Source organism: Lissotriton helveticus, chromosome 5_1 (genome assembly GCF_964261635.1).
Source record: "Lissotriton helveticus chromosome 5_1, aLisHel1.1, whole genome shotgun sequence".
Taxonomy (NCBI): Eukaryota; Metazoa; Chordata; class Amphibia; order Caudata; family Salamandridae; genus Lissotriton; species Lissotriton helveticus.
The window spans coordinates 1,017,065,427-1,017,083,668 of record NC_136065.1 but is presented as its reverse complement, the minus strand read 5'-3'; the positions used below and the strand labels follow the sequence as shown (position 1 = coordinate 1,017,083,668).

Genomic DNA, 18,242 nt, shown 5'->3' with positions numbered 1-18,242 from the left:
AGAACACCACTCTGCTATCAGAGTTTGGTGGGGATGCCGCAAAGTGCCATATATTTATTTCTTAATAAGTTATTGTTGATGGCAAACTCAATTTCGTTATCTTTACTCACCACCATTTGGAAGCTTCATCAACCGTCCTCTTGGACCAATTTTAAATTACTTTGCTCTTTGTTAACCCCATTTACGTGTAATATAATCTGTTGTGCTTTTTGTGCAAATGTTGCACCTTGATATTGTGTGCTCGGCTATACCCTGTGTCTACTCCCACACTGACGAGACCCAAAGTTCAGGGTTCAACTGATAACCATATGCAGAACCAGCAGGACATGGAGGTACACTGGAGATGGTCAATGTTGTGGGAAGAGTCTTTTGTCCGATGGATCCTGTCACTGCTCGGTCTGGCACCCGAGGGATACCCCTCCCCATCGACAATGCAATTTGCCGATAAGTCTCAAAGAACTGAAGATGTCATGACCTTACATGGCTGCAAGGTGTGCCGCTACCACCAAAACCAAGTTATGAGTGGATCTGAAGCTGAAGGTGTGGCCCGAGGTTCTTATAAACGTACCCCTAGTATTATGCTTCATTTCATGACCTTGTTGCCTGCAAACCCATCAAAGTCTAACTGCGATCTTTTGATGCTGTGTCGCCGTGCTGAGGCCCCCACCCTAGTGGCGCTAGCCCAGCCAGTGCCAATATTCTGATAAGGTATTGCCAGACTGCAGGCAAGGAAAAAAGCCTTGAAGGTGAGAATGTGGTGTAAAACACATATGCAAATGTACCTGTGTTTGCCTAAATTAGAGAATGCCAAATGTTTTCAAATAATTTTGTCAGCATTTTGCCTCTAAGCCACTGTCTCCTAAAACATTTAGAACCATGATCCATTTTGTACAATGACAACCTTTAGCACCACTTGACTTTAATATCCATGAGTCAGGCGATTTTTTTATTTATTTTTAAACGTGAACTGAAGCATCCTGTGACAAGCACTCTTGTTTACTGAGAGCGCGTTTTCCATTGAAATGACCGCTAAATTTTCCCAGACACACAGTTTTATTGATACAACTATATTGAACAACATATTGTGCCAAAATCCAATTGCAGTGAATATTTGGCTTTTGTGCATCACCAAGTAAAGTGCCTTGTTTTGTTCTAACCGTATTAAAATCGTTGCTTCCAACACACTGCAGAATTACAAGAAATGCGCTTCAAGTTTGCTTTCCTGACTGCTGTGTGCCCAGTTCATTCACAGCAGTTTCTTTACATGTTCTTTTCTTTCTCTGACTGCAATTTAAAGGAGCAATACTCCTAGTTTTAAAGTAAATAAAGTTGTGCAGACATTTTCATAAGACATGGCCTCACATTCGACCTCTGTTTTTGAAGTGCAGTGAACGTGACGAGTCAACTTCAGAGTTTAAAGGTATCTTTATTTAACTTGGGCTTCCACGACCCATGCTGTAACTGATCCTTTTACCTGAAGTGTGTGGTAACTCCCACAACCAATGGCATGTGTTTTTGCACCGCAACGTGCATCATATCATCTGATGCCCAAGCTGTTTCAGCAGTCACCTCCCACAAATTAGACCCAGGCAAAGTTATTCCTTGGCAGTACTCTGTTCGTGTCCCTTGGAACTGGTTACAAATAGCCCTGCCACTTTCCATTGGTCAGCGGTCGTCTCCGTTTCTCTGAACCTAAAACTCCCTAGACTATAGGTCTCAAAACGGGTAATGCATGAGCTACTGAAGCCCTGCTCATCATTCAGAGGGTTTATGTACATTAAAAAAAAAGGCCTGTTCATGTCAGGGCCCCTTAAAGTGGGTGCCAGCCGAATCAATGGAAGGCCGTCATGCTAAGACACAAATGCCACATGACCCTTAACATGACCATATGTGTCCACAATGAGAGTAAACATGTTAGGGCTTCACTCTATCTTTCAGACATAGAGCTGGAGTCGGAGCAGAGTTGTCTTAGTGTGTGCCAGAATAGAAGAGGTGTTCGAATGGAAATTGATAATTTCCAGAAACTGATATGCTGTTCAAGACAAAATGGTTGGCTTTCCAAATATATTTAAACTAATAACTGACTAGTGACTCAAGCTGAATGACGGGGGGGGCGGGGGGGGGCGACTATAGTGGTAGGCCACCAAACCTGAGACCAAGCTGAGAATAGATTGCCAATGATCATGACCTCTGTTTTGTCAGAGTTCAGCTTAAGGCAAATGGAAATGAAGGTACAGGCCACGCTGCTTGAAAAGCAAATCATGGGTGCACAGTTCCATCTTGTGACCCACATCTGCTAGCTGGATTAACTAATAAGCTCTCTATCAATGGTAATTTGTAGTAAATCACTGATTTTGTCAACAGCGGACATATTCACATGCTTGGCACTTTAACCCCATCTGCTCCCAAACTCAACACCATATGCCACCCAGCTATGACTCTGGTTGATTAATATAGAAACTAGACCTAAGTCAACTAAGGTAATTTTCCTCCGCCCCAAGTAAAAATACCTGCCTAGGCCCTGATTTAATTTCTAGAAGCATTGCATTTAATGCCATCACCCATCCTATTCCATTTTAAACTCACCAGTTAACCTGCTCACACAAGTGGCCATCTGGGAGCAAGCCCAGTGTGACCTGTAAATGCTAATCTAACCATCCTATCAACTTCACTGAGTGAAAGCAATACTCACTGTTACAGGTGCCTTAGTACACTAAGCATCCTGCTGGCCGCATATTGCCGCGAAGGGTGAAGTAGAAAGAGTTATATCCAGCCAGCCTTACTTTGCTCGCTTGCAGTTATCCGTGTATAATGACTCTTTGGAGGACGTAAATAGGTCCTAATCAGCTGCAGCTAAAACATGTGCCGGTTAACAGCTCAAAGCAAAAAACTTACTTTTTCAGCATTTTATACCATATAGAGGCTCCATTTAATATAAAGTGTGTGTAAATGTCTTGCTAAAATACTCAGCAACCGCTATACCTTGGTGAGTGTCCTCACCATGGCAAGAGGCGGCCGAACTTCTGATGCAAATAGAAGCATGTGGCGTTAAGCAATGTATGTCTTTGTCACAGCAAAGTCCCTCATTTTATCAAAGAATTCCACACGTGCACAGTTGAATGCTGTGATGTTCAGCTGACAATATTAACAGGCTGCTTACTGTCAACAATGTGAGTGGTTTGATCACATAAATGTGGAAATCTAAAATTCGCAGATCATTATTTTAATGCAGCCAACGTTTTTGTGGGTCCTCTTAGAATGCCTTTGCTTCGTTTGATAACTTGCACTCCATAATAGCCAGATCACGCAAAATAGAAGGCAATTGTTGCTGATCCTTGTTCTTTTACTTTCACCTCCTTCGTGTTTCACCAGGGGCGGCTCCTCCACATGGGCGGAGGAGCGTCGCCTCACTGTTTTCTCGCTGTGCGAGAAGCAGAAACATAAAATGATATTATGAACACCATTTTATGTTTCTACTACTCATATTGCGAGAAAGCAGAAGGGTTTGGTCGGGACGGGCGTGTGGGCGGTCCTGCTCCAGGCAGGGGAGGAGTGGCTTGCCCACTGGTGTGTGCGCTGACTGTTTGGTCGGCCCCAGGGCCGACCAAACCAGTCATAGGCACTCTCCCGTTTTTCTCCATGTAGGCTGCATGCAGCCTGCATGGAGAAAACGGCTTCCTCATAGACGCCTGTACGGTCGATGTCCCAACCAATCCCAACGCTGCCTTGCAGCGTTGTGATTGGCTTAGGGGAGGAGAGGGAGGCTGCCTGCTTTCAGTGAGGAGCAGAGAGAGGAGATGCGACTCGGGACCGGAGGCGAAAGTCAGTTTGACAAAAATGTTTGAAATTAAAATTACATGTTTTGCAGCAGAGCTAAAAAGTGCATGAATTCTCCTTTTCAAATTAAAGGACGGCAGGTACTTGGTACCAGACAGTCCCTGCCTGTTTAAAGCGTATTAAAATGGTAGCCGAAGCCCATGAAACCACTGTGCCCCATAAAGAATGCAAGGTTTTCGTATAGAAATAAACTTTTGACTGAACTCGGCTTTTTCTGAGTTGGGCCATCAGTATTTGAATTTTACAGAAATTCAGCTAATTGGTGAAGACTGCTTCATTTCACAAAAGGAAATCTTCTGACACTGAATTGAGTGAGAAGTTCAAGCAAGAGAGTGCTCAGGGAAAAAAATGTGAAACCAAGTTTTGTTCTTTACACACACTAAGTCGCATAGGCTGACAGAAGCTTTGGTGAGGCCAGGGGACACTGAATTGAGTGAGATTTCGCTCAAGTTTCTGGAACAAGAAGCAGATCAGAATCGGGAAGACGGGCACTAGCGAAAGTGAAAACATGATATGTGGCACCACTTAGCGATGTTGCTGTGTTAGCTGCATTAAGAATGAAGAAGGCAGGCCAGTTGTTTTATTATTAAAAAGATGTTGCAGTAGGACGTCCGAACTACAAAATGTGTAAGGCTTGTGACAAAGAGCTCTGGCTGCACACCCCTTGTGACAACTCTTGTGCCACAGTTAAACATGAACTAGATTCGTTCCTGCAGTTTGCACAGCATGTTTATTTTCTTTAATCATGTATATAATCTATATTAAAACGAAAGTATGTCTGTCTGTCTGTCTGTCCTTTATGCATTACTACACCATTCATCTGATCGCCATGAAACTTTGGGAAGTTGTTGAGTACACTCACGCGAAGGTTTCTGGCATAACATTTTTTTCAATATCGGCCCCCCAGGGCTCTCATAATCTTTCGAATACTGATGTACGCAAAAGACGGAAAAACAATAAATCGTGTATCCACAAGCACTCGAATAAATAAATAGAATTAAAACACTATTCATGCGATCGCCAGGAAACTTTGGGAAGTTGTTGAGTACACTAGTGTGAAGGTTTCTGGCATACATTTTTTTTAAATATCGGCCCCCCAGGGCCATCATAATCTTTCGAATACTGATGTACGCACCAGACGGAAAAACAAAAAATCGTGTATCCGCAAGCACTCTAATAAATAAATAGAATTAAAACGACACTTCGAATTGTTTTCCATATTAAAATGAATAAGTTTCAATAAAAATGATACAATGTAAATTGAATGTTCCTTGAATTTCCTTTCTTCAGAGATCGCAGCAACGCGTAAGCTAGTGTCTTATACAGCACAGACGCTACCCAACTGGGTTCCAGACGGCGCTGTTCTAAATTGACAGACTAGGCCAGCTAATATGCTATAAATACAACAAGGAATGTGGGATAGCAACTGTAGCATTTGAAATGGTTTGAAGCAGGGTATAAAAGAGGTATATAGTAAGAGGTAGGTACAGCTCAAATTGATGGAAATAGGTTGGAAAACAGCATCAACGATCCCGGGTGAAGAAATCCCCAATAGGGTATTAGTGAAACCTGTGGGCCATAATTAACTGTGGGCATCACCTCTAATTTGCATGCAAACACCCCGCAATCCACAATGGAACACAACTCCCAGTAGGGTGTTAGTGTAAGCCGACAGCCATAGTTCAATATCAAAGCAAAATACTTTGCAACCTTCACAAACTTTCAAGGTCTTCCTTAAACTTTGTAAACTAAAGGCTTTATAAATTGCACTGTCTTTTTAAAAATGATAGTAAAGATAAAACCGCTGTGTGAAAAGTGGCCTCTCCTTGAGGAATACACAAAGAACCCTCTTCATTTTCTCTTCTCCTTAGGTGCAGACAATTTCTGCCCAGCATGTCTACCAACACCCTGCGATCCGAGCGGGCACACGAAGCCCCAACAGGGGCAGGGAGTCACTGGCTAAAAGGGATAGTTATGCCCAGAGTTCTTCAGCCCGTCCCAAAGTGCGGAGAAAGGATGTGATGTGGCAGTGATTGTGCAGAATGAACAGCACTTTCCATGAGCAGCAGTTAGAATACCGGGGCATTCCCAGTTTGTAGAGCCAACGATAGGACTCGGACCTGGCCTTGCAGTAGCCAAGACGCCACATCCTCTCTGTGCCAGAGAAAAACTCGACAGGAGGCAGGAGCAGCTGACCCCAAAGGGGCACTGCCAGGAGGTAACAGCAGCGGGTCCCAAACTCACTGCAAACGCTGACGCTGCCTCCCAAATTCCCAAACCGACATGATGTCCAGCATGTCCAGAAGGGGAACAAAGACGCCTGCACCTGGGTTAGACAGGTATAAGTAACTGGCCCCCGGTGTTGGAAATTACGTAGTAAGAGCCCTGGATGAAGGGGGCGGGCTGGGGGGACTTCATAGTCCAACCTAGGCAGTGCTTAAAATAGACTGTCAGCTAGCTCATTAGTAACAGAATCATGTAACAAACGCTGGCAAAGCTAGTTGGTATGGGGTTATTGTGCTAACACAGCATTGTAATTTTAAAGCCAGACGCTTATAAGAAATTAAAGTTGCCCTGTGTTCATGGATCTATTACCTTAATTACAATAATATTTTTAGGTCTGGCTTCACAGCCCTGCCCTCTGCAATACTCATTCTTACAAATTCTTTAAAATGTACGTATAGTGTCCTTTAGCTCTGCTACAAGGAGTAGTTTTCCTCATCTGATGCAGTTGACTGTTTGGCATGTTATTCTGCTTTCTGGGAAATGCTTCCATTGGAATACATAAGGAACTATTTTATATCTGAAAAGTAAATTCATTTACCACACACATTATACACAGAATGCATAATCTTGTTACTTTTCCCCAGCACTGGCAAAGCTAAGAGTTCTGGCTTTCATCTAATAAACAGGATTTGTACAAGCCTCTGCCTACATGTGTAAGTACAAAGTTTGAACCATTGGCTTTGCCAATGCTTGTTTTTGTTTGTTTGTGACTTGATGGTCGGATGGCAAGGAAGCCTTCTTTATAATCCCTCATATAATTTCTATTTCATTCAAATAAATGAAGGACTATAAGGAACAGTCCCCTGTCATCTGAGCCTTATTTCACATTAAAAAGAGGACTGTTGGCCTTCAAAGCATGGCCAACTTTCGATTCATTGAAGAAGGAAGATGGCATGGCAGGTGAGCATTCATATAGTTTAATTGCCGTTACCTTGGAACACAACATATTTGATCCTAGACACTATAAGGAGAAGCTGTTGAGAGAAAAGCGCAGGCAAGGGTAGCAAGAAGCGGCTCATAGTGGAAAGAGGATGATGGTGTGTGAAGCGAAGAGCATGACGCCCTGATGAGAGCAGAAGGAGCCAAAAGTAAGATTGTAGTGGGGGAATGAAAATGACACTTAGAAAGGAGGGAGGGGTGAGAGAGCAAGCAGGAGTGCACGCTAGGGAAAAGTGGAAAGAATGCAAGCACTCCTTTGGAGGTAGAAAACTAAAACCTACCTGCCAATACCATCAGGTGAGATGGACTTCATCCTCTGGCCTGAACCGACTTTATCAACGTTTCATGTCGACGGCTGAGAGATGATGTCAGCTTAGTAGACAACCTAATTCCCCTCAAGAGTCTACAGACAAGAGGATGTTCTCCCACTGAAATGTCTTGGGAAGACGCATGGCCTGCTGAAATGGCTGATCTACAAGCATTGATCATGCAGTATGATAAACCGGCACCCATCAACTCTCACAAAAAATTTGCTATGTAGACTACATATGCCCAGACAGAATCAAGGTCCCCCTTCAAACACCAGTATGACCATCTGCACCAAGCTGAGCTGTATCGCTTGGCCCACATTGTTCTGATGAGAAGGACAGAGTGTGCCAATATGAAATCTGACTCCAATCCTGTAAAAATGCATCCGGTGCCACTGCTAGAGCATCTGGGTGCCATCTGAATAAACGCAGTAACTGGTGGTCCAGCTGCAATGTGAAGTGGTCTATTTGACATGGGCCCCTCTTGAGCACAATCCTCTGAAATAGAGTTGGGTCCAGCTTCCAAGCACTGGAGTTCCTCAGATGTCTGGAGTGCTAGTCTGCTGTCTGATTCAATCAACCCGGTAGATACTCTGCCATCACCAGTATTCTGTGTTGAGGCATTGATTCCATAATTCTCTGGCCAATTCCAGCAACACCTTGGGCCGGGTGCCACCTAGGCGGCTTATATATTGGACCACCAAGATATTGTCAATCTTCAGAAGACTGGAACATGAGACTTTGTTTGACATTTTTTTCACTGCAAAAGACCCAAGCAATTGCTTTGTAGAGTTTCTTAGGTTCCAGACTACGGACCTCCTATGGTAACATCCCCACTAGGAGTTCTTCATCCTCATCTACTTGCGTTGGACTTGATAACTAGATCTGGGGTCATGCCAAAGATGGCTCTGCCATTTGAGGCGAGCATATAGTTGAGCCACCAAAGTATCTCAGTCTGAGCTTCATGAAAGCGTGTGACTTCCTGGGAATACGTTAAACCCTTACTGAGGAGGTGCATTGCCTTCAGGCATTGAAGGGCTCTGTGGTGCAGTGGACCTGGGAAGAGATCTTTAATAAAAGAGGATAGGAGCGCTACAATTCTCTCTCTCTCTCTTCTCCCCCCCCCCCCCTCTCTCTCTCTATATATATCTCTATCTCTCTATCTCTCTATCTCAAATCCCAAGAAAACACATTTTTGAGTTGAGATGAACTCGGATTTCTGAAGGTTGACAACAAAGCCAATGTCATGGAGGAGAGATATCGACCACTGAAGTTGAGCCGTTAAGATGTTCTGCTCCTTGTGCACTAAGAGAATACAGACTATAAGTCTGGTCCCCACTGCGTGCAACCATTTCATGGTCGGTCAAAGTACTTTGGTGAAGCACCATGGTTCGGAGGACACACTTAACGGAAGACAGGTGAATTTGAAGACTTGTTCATCTCATTTGAATTGCAGGAAGCGTCTGTGGGGGGTAAAAATCAGAATTGAGAGGTAAGCATCCTTCAGTAGTTTGGGAGAAGGATATCCCTGCGCAGGTGTATGCCTTCTATTTTGAAGTGCCGGTACACTACCCATTTGTTCAAGGCTTTCAAATTAATCACAGGGCTGTACCCTTTGTTTTTTGTCTTCTCAAGGAAAATGTTTCTAAGTAAACCTCTGGGGTGGATAGATGAAAGCATGAACGCCCTTTTGCCAGTAGACCATGCACCTCCTGGTCCCCCATCTGCCTTCCATCCTATGAGAAAACCAGGGCCATGGGCAGGAAAGCTGTTTGGAGTCTCATAGAATTCTATGTGAAATCCCCCAATGGTTTGGAGTACCCATGCTTCTTCTGTGAGTTTGACCCAGTTGTGAACGAACCATCATAACCTGCCCCACAACTTTGGTAGTGAAAAAGGGGTATTGCTTGCCATTGGTAAAACCTAGAGTGTTGATGGCTCCCCAGAAGGCTCTTCTTTTGCCACAGCCTCTGCTGTTACCAGGGGAGGGAAAGAAAGCATCCTTCTTTTTTGCAGAGTTTTATATAGCGCAAACTTGACCCGAATCTGGTATCAGAGCGATTTACATAGGACCAGTTACGTTACATGAGGACACACATTCATTCTTGTTAGGCACGGGGAGATTAAGTTATTTGCCCAGAATCACAGGATGTTCAGCGTCACTGCCGAGACTCGATCCCAGTGCCACAGTTTCAAGGTCGACAGCCCTAGCCGTTAGGCCAGCTCCTCTCTTCTTTTGGTCCTGCCACTGCACAAAGTATCTAGTTTGTAGATTGGGGGGGGGGGGGGTGAGTTGTAGACACGGCCAGAGGAGCTCCCCCTACCTCTTCCGGCCCCTCCAAAAATCATTTGGCTGAATACTCTGTACATGGATTGTTGCGCTTTTTCGAGGAAGGAAAAAGTGGTTACAAATTTTGTGAGCTCTTTAATATAAAAGGCTCTGCAAAGAGACCTCCTTCTGTCACTGGTCTAGTCTCCGTGGTAGGTAGTTCTCCCAATTTGGGATTAATCTTTGAGTAAATACTGTCTGGGCTCAGTAGACAACGCAGAATTTGTGTTGCCCAGAAAACGGAGCGATCATTGAGCCCAGCCAGAGATAATCATTGTATCAATCAAATTGCCAGACTCACGGGCCTCTTTTGTCTAGAATGTTTGTAAGGGGACCCAAGATATTGAGTAATGTGTCTAGATAGGACTTACAGGAATGATCAAGGGCCCTTTTTAGATCCTTTTTTACATTTTGTAATAAAGTTTGCTATTTTACTGTCTTATCTCGGGGTTACAGGCCCCTGTCCAAGTCAACTAGGGTGTAGGGCATTCTGCTCGCAGTCTTCCCCGGACCTCTTTATCCATAGGTTTTTGAATGCTGTTGGCCACATATTGCACTACTATAGCAGTTGTTGCCCAATCTACAGAGTGTGCTGTGGTATATGTCCTCCGAGGCCAACATGTCCGGACACTGAATCGTGTAGGGTGGCTTCACCCTGTTCGTCCACCCTGGGGCATTTGGAGCCGCCTTCCGGCCATCACAGTCTACTGTAGCCTGGTTTGTCACCTGAATCCTCATCTTGATTATCCATATCGTCCCCAGCATCTTCTTCCACTCTCTAGTGGAAGTAGGTATTATAATTGGGGGTTAACTCCGACTATCAAAGGCGTCTAAACATCTTTTCAAAGTGCTGACTCTACACTTCACCCCCACCTGTTTTTTTTTCAATCGGGCCTCACAGCAGGATCCTCTCCTTGGCCCAGTTAGAATCCTTCACCGCCCCCGAGTGTTAAATCATGCGCCAATAATACATGTGAGTCAAGTCGCTCAAAGGGAGAGCGCGAAGCTAACAAAGGATTCTGCAAGGATGAAAACTTTAATTAAGCAGTGGAATCATAACATTACAGCAATTGCTACAATAAAATCATTCACTAAGGAAAAACACCTATCTGGCTGCCAAGCAGCGAAAAAGAGGAAGTGCTTTTTCTTGATGGAGTCTTATATAGGACTCACTCTATGGTTGTTGCTTGACTGTGTTCAACACTAAAGACTCATGGGATATGTAGTCTTTTGTTAAATGTTATATCGGCTGTTTTATGGGCTGCTGAGTTTATAAACTAAAGAGAAATGCTTAAACTGAGCCTCTGGTCCTGACATAGAATCAATTTCCTGTATCACTGTTGATCCTATGGCATTTGAGTGGCATGATGTTGTGGTGGCCATGAGCACTACACAAATTGGCACGTGCATCCGGCATAACAGTGAAATAATTGCAGTATGTTTTGTAAATACAAGTGTAATTAAGTGTACTTGTGAGAACGATAGCTCTGATGTTGTAGTCCTGCCTGGGGTGTGCATGGATTATTTCATTTAGTTTGGGTGAAAACATTGCATGCACGCTTTTGTGATTGGCTGATTTTGTCAAGCTTGTTGCTTATTTACTCTGCTTGAAACGCAATGCATTCAACCATTGGTATGCTACCAGTACTTGACACAGATGCACGGCAAACGATTAGGCTCACGTGCAACATAGATTGTTCATATGTTCTTTTTTTTTTCCAGGTTATCAGCATTAAAGATAATGACAGTCTGGCTGCTAGACTGGCTGTTGAAATGAAGGCAGACCTAATAATCGTGCTGTCAGATGTAGAAGGTTTGTTCATTTATAGTCCTGAATTATGGTTTTGCAGCGATGTGACTTTTCCTGTATGTGCTAATTCATCCTAATCTACTTGTTGATTATTACAATTTATAGACCCTGATGGAGAGCATGATGCTACAAAATATAACAGAATCTATTTTTAAACAACAAGGGGACCCCAATTAGTATCAGCGAGGGACCTCGGGGAGCTTAGTTATATGGAAACAACAATGGTCCCTGGCAGCGAGACAATTAATTGAGAATAAATATAGACTCAGTCAGTTCTATATTATAGAAGACATGCCCAGCCGGGCAGAGGTCCTCAAAATTTATATTTAAATCAAGGTTTTACAAAACAGAATAACACTTTCAACAGTTCACGTGCGTGGGGCACAAGCCTGTACCCAACCACAACAACACACGAACAAAACATACATAAAGGGCTTAAAAGGCAAAATCAACATACTCTGAAAATTTCAAGTTTAGACAGAGAATTTCATATAGGTACCATTACGCAATTTTTGTAACAAGTTATTTTACAAGTATATGGTACACAGTGGGTCGACGACGTTTCGGACCCCTTGCTAAATGATGGGGTCCATCATCAGGACAAAACAATGGTTGCCTTTTTAGTTTAAAAGCCTCTTTTGCCTAAGGAGAAGAAAGAGGGACATAGAAATATATTAAGTTCTCAAACACATAATCATAGTGACATTCTACAGTGATAATCAGGCAGATCTGCCAGTATCCCAGTGGAGACAAGGAGTGACATTGATTTTAGTGTCAACCGGCTTGTGGCTACGTGAGGAGGCACATTCCATTGGCGCAAAGGAAGTGAATAACACTCAGAATGAAGCCCAGGGTGGCAAACAGTTCACCTAATACACGGCGCAGTGATACCAAAAAAGAAAAATAATATATCAAGGGAGAGGCGTTACTCCATTTATAACACAATAAAGTGAAAACGACGCAGTGATGTGAAGTGAGTTGTAAAGAAATAATTGTGAGCGGAATCAATTTGGTACAGTTGTGGCTACATCGAGGTAGAGGTAAAAGGCTCACCAGTGAGGTAAGAGAGCTGGAGCTCAATTGGACGCGGGATTACTTCAGGAATAATTAGCAATCCGCTATAACCGGATTATCTAAATGAGGGGAGGAAATGGCATTTTAGCACAGGGACCAACCACTTACTAAAGGAATTGACCGCAATGTACAAACGTCTTACCAAAGATACAGTGTATATATTGTACAATGGTCCAGAGCAATCGAATTCACGGAAGGAGCGCGCAGACAGGAAGTTTTCAATTATGGAGGCATTAATCGCCTGGTAGGTTCATCTGGGAAAGGGGGAGAAATAACCACACATGGGGTCGGGTGCGGCCCTTAATAAATTGGGCTGTAAAGGGGATCTTTATGCGGCGGCTTACCAGTGGGTCAAGGACGCTAGATCGAGGGTCCAGAGGCAGGCGAAGACTGATATCTTGCGTCCGTATATACCTATATATACAGTTTACATTGTAATTTGTGAAAGTCCAATCCAAGATAGACTATGCAGAGTGGCAGACTAGGCAAATACTCGTAATTCGAGCAGTGCTTACCGTGTGTACCGGGCGATGCCGGGGGCGCCGCGTCGCGCTGGAATCCTGGAACCAGGGGGGGGCCTGCCGGTAAAGGGAAGGATTAGAATTCAGGGGAATATAATGGGGCCGGGTGTAGCGCGGGACTGTCTGGACGTCTGGCACGTCCAATGCTTACCGGGTCAGTCGGCAAACTGGATTTCCTGGTTGGGCGGGTCCCGTGAGCACAGTAGTTTTAACATGCTCGGCCATTGGCTGACTAGTGGGCATGGAAATAAAGAAGGGACCAGGGCTTGGCGGCCATCTTAGGGAAGGAGAGTGAAAGCCACAGTGTGCAGAGTGAAAATTGCAGCATGGTGATCTCTATGAGTGACAATAAATTATGTGACAATAAATTATGTGACAATTACAGCAACATTAAAATTCGAGTACATTATTTACACATAACGGTCTCTGCGGAGGCCCAGAAGTTTTATATCCACTTTCCACTTTTCAACTAGAAACCATAATCAAATTAGTGTGGTCCAGTCCTCTTGCTGGTTAAGACCAGAGTTCAGGCTGTCTGTCCTTATAATCCATTTTAACTCCTCTTTATTGAGCAGGAGATTCAGGTCACCTCCTCTTGGTGGTATTGTCACTTGATTTATAACCGTTCAGCGGATATCATTTTCTGTGTGGTCCTTGGAGGTGAAATGTTCAACCAAAGGGGCGTTGGGTGTCTTGCAACGTATTCTGCTCCGGTGTTGGGAAATCCGCAGCTTCACTTTCTGCTTGGTTTGTCCAACATAAATAAGATCACATGGACATAGAATTGCATATATAACATTAGAGCTGTTGCAATTTGTGAATGTCTTCAATACATTCTTGGTTTCCTTGTACACAAATTCTTTACTCTCAACAGTGAAATCACATACCACACATGTTCCACATTTCGCATGGCCCCTCAGTGGTGTCATGGCCCAGTGATCATTAATCGTTCTTTTAAGTGGGGTGGGGGAAGGTAAGGCCGCCCTCACTAAATGATCTTTGATATTCTTGCTTTTTCTGAAAGCAAACAATGGGCGTTCCCAGTTCAGTTGCCCCGAGTTTAGAATATGCCAATTTTTCTTAATGGATTTCGTGACTTTGTTGGAGATGCTGGAAAAAGTCGTTACACACACCAATTTGTCTGTAGTGGGTTTGGGTTTGTTAACCAAGAGGCACTCACGTGGGCAATACCAAGCACGCTTCATCGAGGTTTTTATGAGGCGGCGCGGGTAGCCTCTTTGTCTCAGCTTGGTTGCCAAGAGACTAGCCAAGAAGATTATTTCCATGAAGCTAGTCTCTATGTCCATGTGATCTTATTTATGTTGGACAAACCAAGCAGAAAGTGAAGCTGCGGATTTCCCAACACCGGAGCAGAATACGTTGCAAGACACCCAACGCCCCTTTGGTTGAACATTTCACCTCCAAGGACCACACAGAAAATGATATCCGCTGGACGGTTATAAATCAAGTGACAATACCACCAAGAGGAGGTGACCTGAATCTCCTGCTCAATAAAGAGGAGTTAAAATGGATTATAAGGACAGACAGCCTGAACTCTGGTCTTAACCAGCAAGAGGACTGGACCACACTAATTTGATTGTGGTTTCTAGTTGAAAAGTGGAAAGTGGATATAAAACTTCTGGGCCTCCGCAGAGACCGTTATGTGTAAATAATGTACTCGAATTTTAATGTTGCTGTAATTGTCACATAATTTATTGTCACATAATTTATTGTCACTCATAGAGATCACCATGCTGCAATTTTCACTCTGCACACTGTGGCTTTCACTCTCCTTCCCTAAGATGGCCGCCAAGCCCTGGTCCCTTCTTTATTTCCATGCCCACTAGTCAGCCAATGGCCGAGGATGTTAAAACTACTGTGCTCACGGGACCCGCCCAACCAGGAAATCCAGTTTGCCGACTGACCCGGTAAGCATTGGACGTGCCAGACGTCCAGACAGTCCCGCGCTACACCCGGCCCCATTATATTCCCCTGAATTCTAATCCTTCCCTTTACCGGCAGGCCCCCCCCTGGTTCCAGGATTCCAGCGCGACGCGGCGCTCCCGGCATCGCCCGGTACACACGGTAAGCACTGCTCGAATTACGAGTATTTGCCTAGTCTGCCACTCTGCATAGTCTATCTTGGATTGGACTTTCACAAATTACAATGTAAACTGTATATATAGGTATATACGGACGCAAGATATCAGTCTTCGCCTGCCTCTGGACCCTCGATCTAGCGTCCTTGACCCACTGGTAAGCCGCCGCATAAAGATCCCCTTTACAGCCCAATTTATTAAGGGCCGCACCCGACCCCATGTGTGGTTATTTCTCCCCCTTTCCCAGATGAACCTACCAGGCGATTAATGCCTCCATAATTGAAAACTTCCTGTCTGCGCGCTCCTTCCGTGAATTCGATTGCTCTGGACCATTGTACAATATATACACTGTATCTTTGGTAAGACGTTTGTACATTGCTGTCAATTCCTTTAGTAAGTGGTTGGTCCCTGTGCTAAAATGCCATTTCCTCCCCTCATTTAGATAATCCGGTTATAGCGGATTGCTAATTATTCCTGAAGTAATCCCGCGTCCAATTGAGCTCCAGCTCTCTTACCTCACTGGTGAGCCTTTTACCTCTACCTCGATGTAGCCACAACTGTACCAAATTGATTCCGCTCACAATTATTTCTTTACAACTCACTTCACATCACTGCGTCGTTTTCACTTTATTGTGTTATAAATGGAGTAACGCCTCTCCCTTGATATATTATTTTTCTTTTTTGGTATCACTGCGCCGTGTATTAGGTGAACTGTTTGCCACCCTGGGCTTCATTCTGAGTGTTATTCACTTCCTTTGCGCCAATGGAATGTGCCTCCTCACGTAGCCACAAGCCGGTTGACACTAAAATCAATGTCACTCCTTGTCTCCACTGGGATACTGGCAGATCTGCCTGATTATCACTGTAGAATGTCACTATGATTATGTGTTTGAGAACTTAATATATTTCTATGTCCCTCTTTCTTCTCCTTAGGCAAAAGAGGCTTTTAAACTAAAAAGGCAACCATTGTTTTGTCCTGATGATGGACCCCATCATTTAGCAAGGGGTCCGAAACGTCGTCGACCCACTGTGTACCATATACTTGTAAAATAACTTGTTACAAAAATTGCGTAATGGTACCTATATGAAATTCTCTGTCTAAACTTGAAATTTTCAGAGTATGTTGATTTTGCCTTTTAAGCCCTTTATGTATGTTTTGTTCGTGTGTTGTTGTGGTTGGGTACAGGCTTGTGCCCCACGCACGTGAACTGTTGAAGGTGTTATTCTGTTTTGTAAAACCTTGATTTAAATATAAATTTTGAGGACCTCTGCCCGGCTGGGCATGTCTTCTATAATATAGAACTGACTGAGTGTATATTTATTCTCAATTAATTGTCTCGCTGCCAGGGACCATTGTTGTTTCCATATAACAAAATATAACAGAAGCACTTACAGTAATGCTGCTGCAGTATGATTTGTAGTATCATTTCTAGTTATCTCTTGTTGACCAGGAAATCTCCAACAACTTGAAAAACAACTATAGCCTAGCTACTCCATTACCCTTCAATTTTCTGTGACAGATGAGTGTATCTACCCTAAAGTGCGTTTCAGTGGCTTCTCCATGTTAGGTTCAATATTTGTGTTTAGGCACTGTTTTATATTGTGAGCGTTTAAAATCCGTTTATGATTCTTTTGCCATTTCTTTTTCGAATTCGCTTGTTGTACCTCGCAGCCAGTGGGTATTCTGTAGCACAGTCCCTTTTTTCTTTTCACACGTTGTTTTTGCTAAGTTCTCTACATGGAGCTGTGGTACGTTAGACCGCTTTCTGGCTTGGTCACTTTTGACTCTTCTGTATCCCGGAATAAATATGCTTTTAGGCATGCTTTAGAATCAATAAATTACAGTAAATGGTAACTTGAGCGCACTTTTGGTTATTATAAAATAAAGTATTTGCCCAAAGTATTTAGCAGTGTAAATGAAGAATGTCGATCCAAGTAAACCACACAGCCCAAGTTGTTTACCTCTTTGTTATAAGCCACTGCAGGACTTGTTCATGGAGTACTTTTAGAGGGCTGTCTACATATAGTGGTAATCTCTTGTTTTCCAGGGGGGGCGAGGGGGGTGTTTTTCTGCCACGGCCTGGTGGACGGAGCTACTTACCTATTTGTTTACTTACTGTTTTAGTTGTTTTATCTAACAGGCCTTATTTTCTCCGTTATTGTTTGATGTCACTCAACTCTTAACTGTCTCGACTACATTCTTTGCCACTTGCCAGATATGTTGATAATGGTTTAGATAGTGGTCTCAATGGCTTTTATCGTATCGTCCAAGGCAGATGCTGTTTTATTGCTGATCAGTATTCTCCCTTAGTGCATTGATGTGTACTATGCTAATGACAGTACTGCTGTTTTCAGTTTTTCTCTGCTGGTTTCTGTTTTTCTCAATCGAAGTTTGTTTAACATTGTTGTTTACCTCTTCTTCCTGATAGTCGTTTGGGCCAGAAGAATGAGTCGGAAGGATCTACGTATCCTAAATATTAAATCTCACTGGTCATTCTTCTCCCAGGATAGTCTTGTATTTCCCCTGCCTCCTGATCCATTGTGAGGGAAGCAGTGTGAAGCTATGGAATGGTCTCTAGATATGTCTAGAAGAGCTATGTTCCTGTCCAGCAGACATTGCTACCATTAAGAAAGTTTGACTAGGCCGGTGATTTTTCTGTTTCCCTAGTTACCCAAGTCCACTGTCATTCACAGAAGTCGTCTATGGACTTTAGTAGGAAGGTACAGTGAGTTGGCTTCCAAAAGAAAGCTAAGGACCACAAAAGGGCAGGCTGTTGTGGGAACCTTGGGGTAAAACCTGTTATCTTCCTCGTGCAGACAAAATGTAAAAACAAGCATTGGCAAAGCCAAGAGGTTTGGTGTCGACAGGCAACCTTTTGGCTTTGCCAGTGCCTGGTTTATTCTTTCATTTTTTTGGTAAACCTTTATTGTTTGGAAGCTGCTGGCTCCTCTAAAATTTACTGAGAAAATGTCAAATGTCTTTTTGGGCTTAAAAATCAAACATTGCCAAATTAGTCCCTGGCACTGAAATGATCTACC

The 18,242-nt window shown here is 43.6% G+C and overlaps 1 protein-coding gene across 4 annotated transcripts in view; it reads left to right on the top strand.

Moving 5' to 3' along the window:
- ALDH18A1 (aldehyde dehydrogenase 18 family member A1) overlaps window positions 1-18,242 on the top strand; it is a 387,760-nt gene that overhangs the window by 159,824 nt on the left and 209,694 nt on the right. For all 4 annotated transcript variants that reach the window (XM_078643525.1, XM_078643523.1, XM_078643524.1 and 1 more), the window contains one exon: window positions 11,422-11,512. In XM_078643525.1, the coding sequence (XP_078499651.1) occupies window positions 11,422-11,512 (91 nt within the window). The remainder of the gene's footprint in view (window positions 1-11,421; window positions 11,513-18,242) is intronic.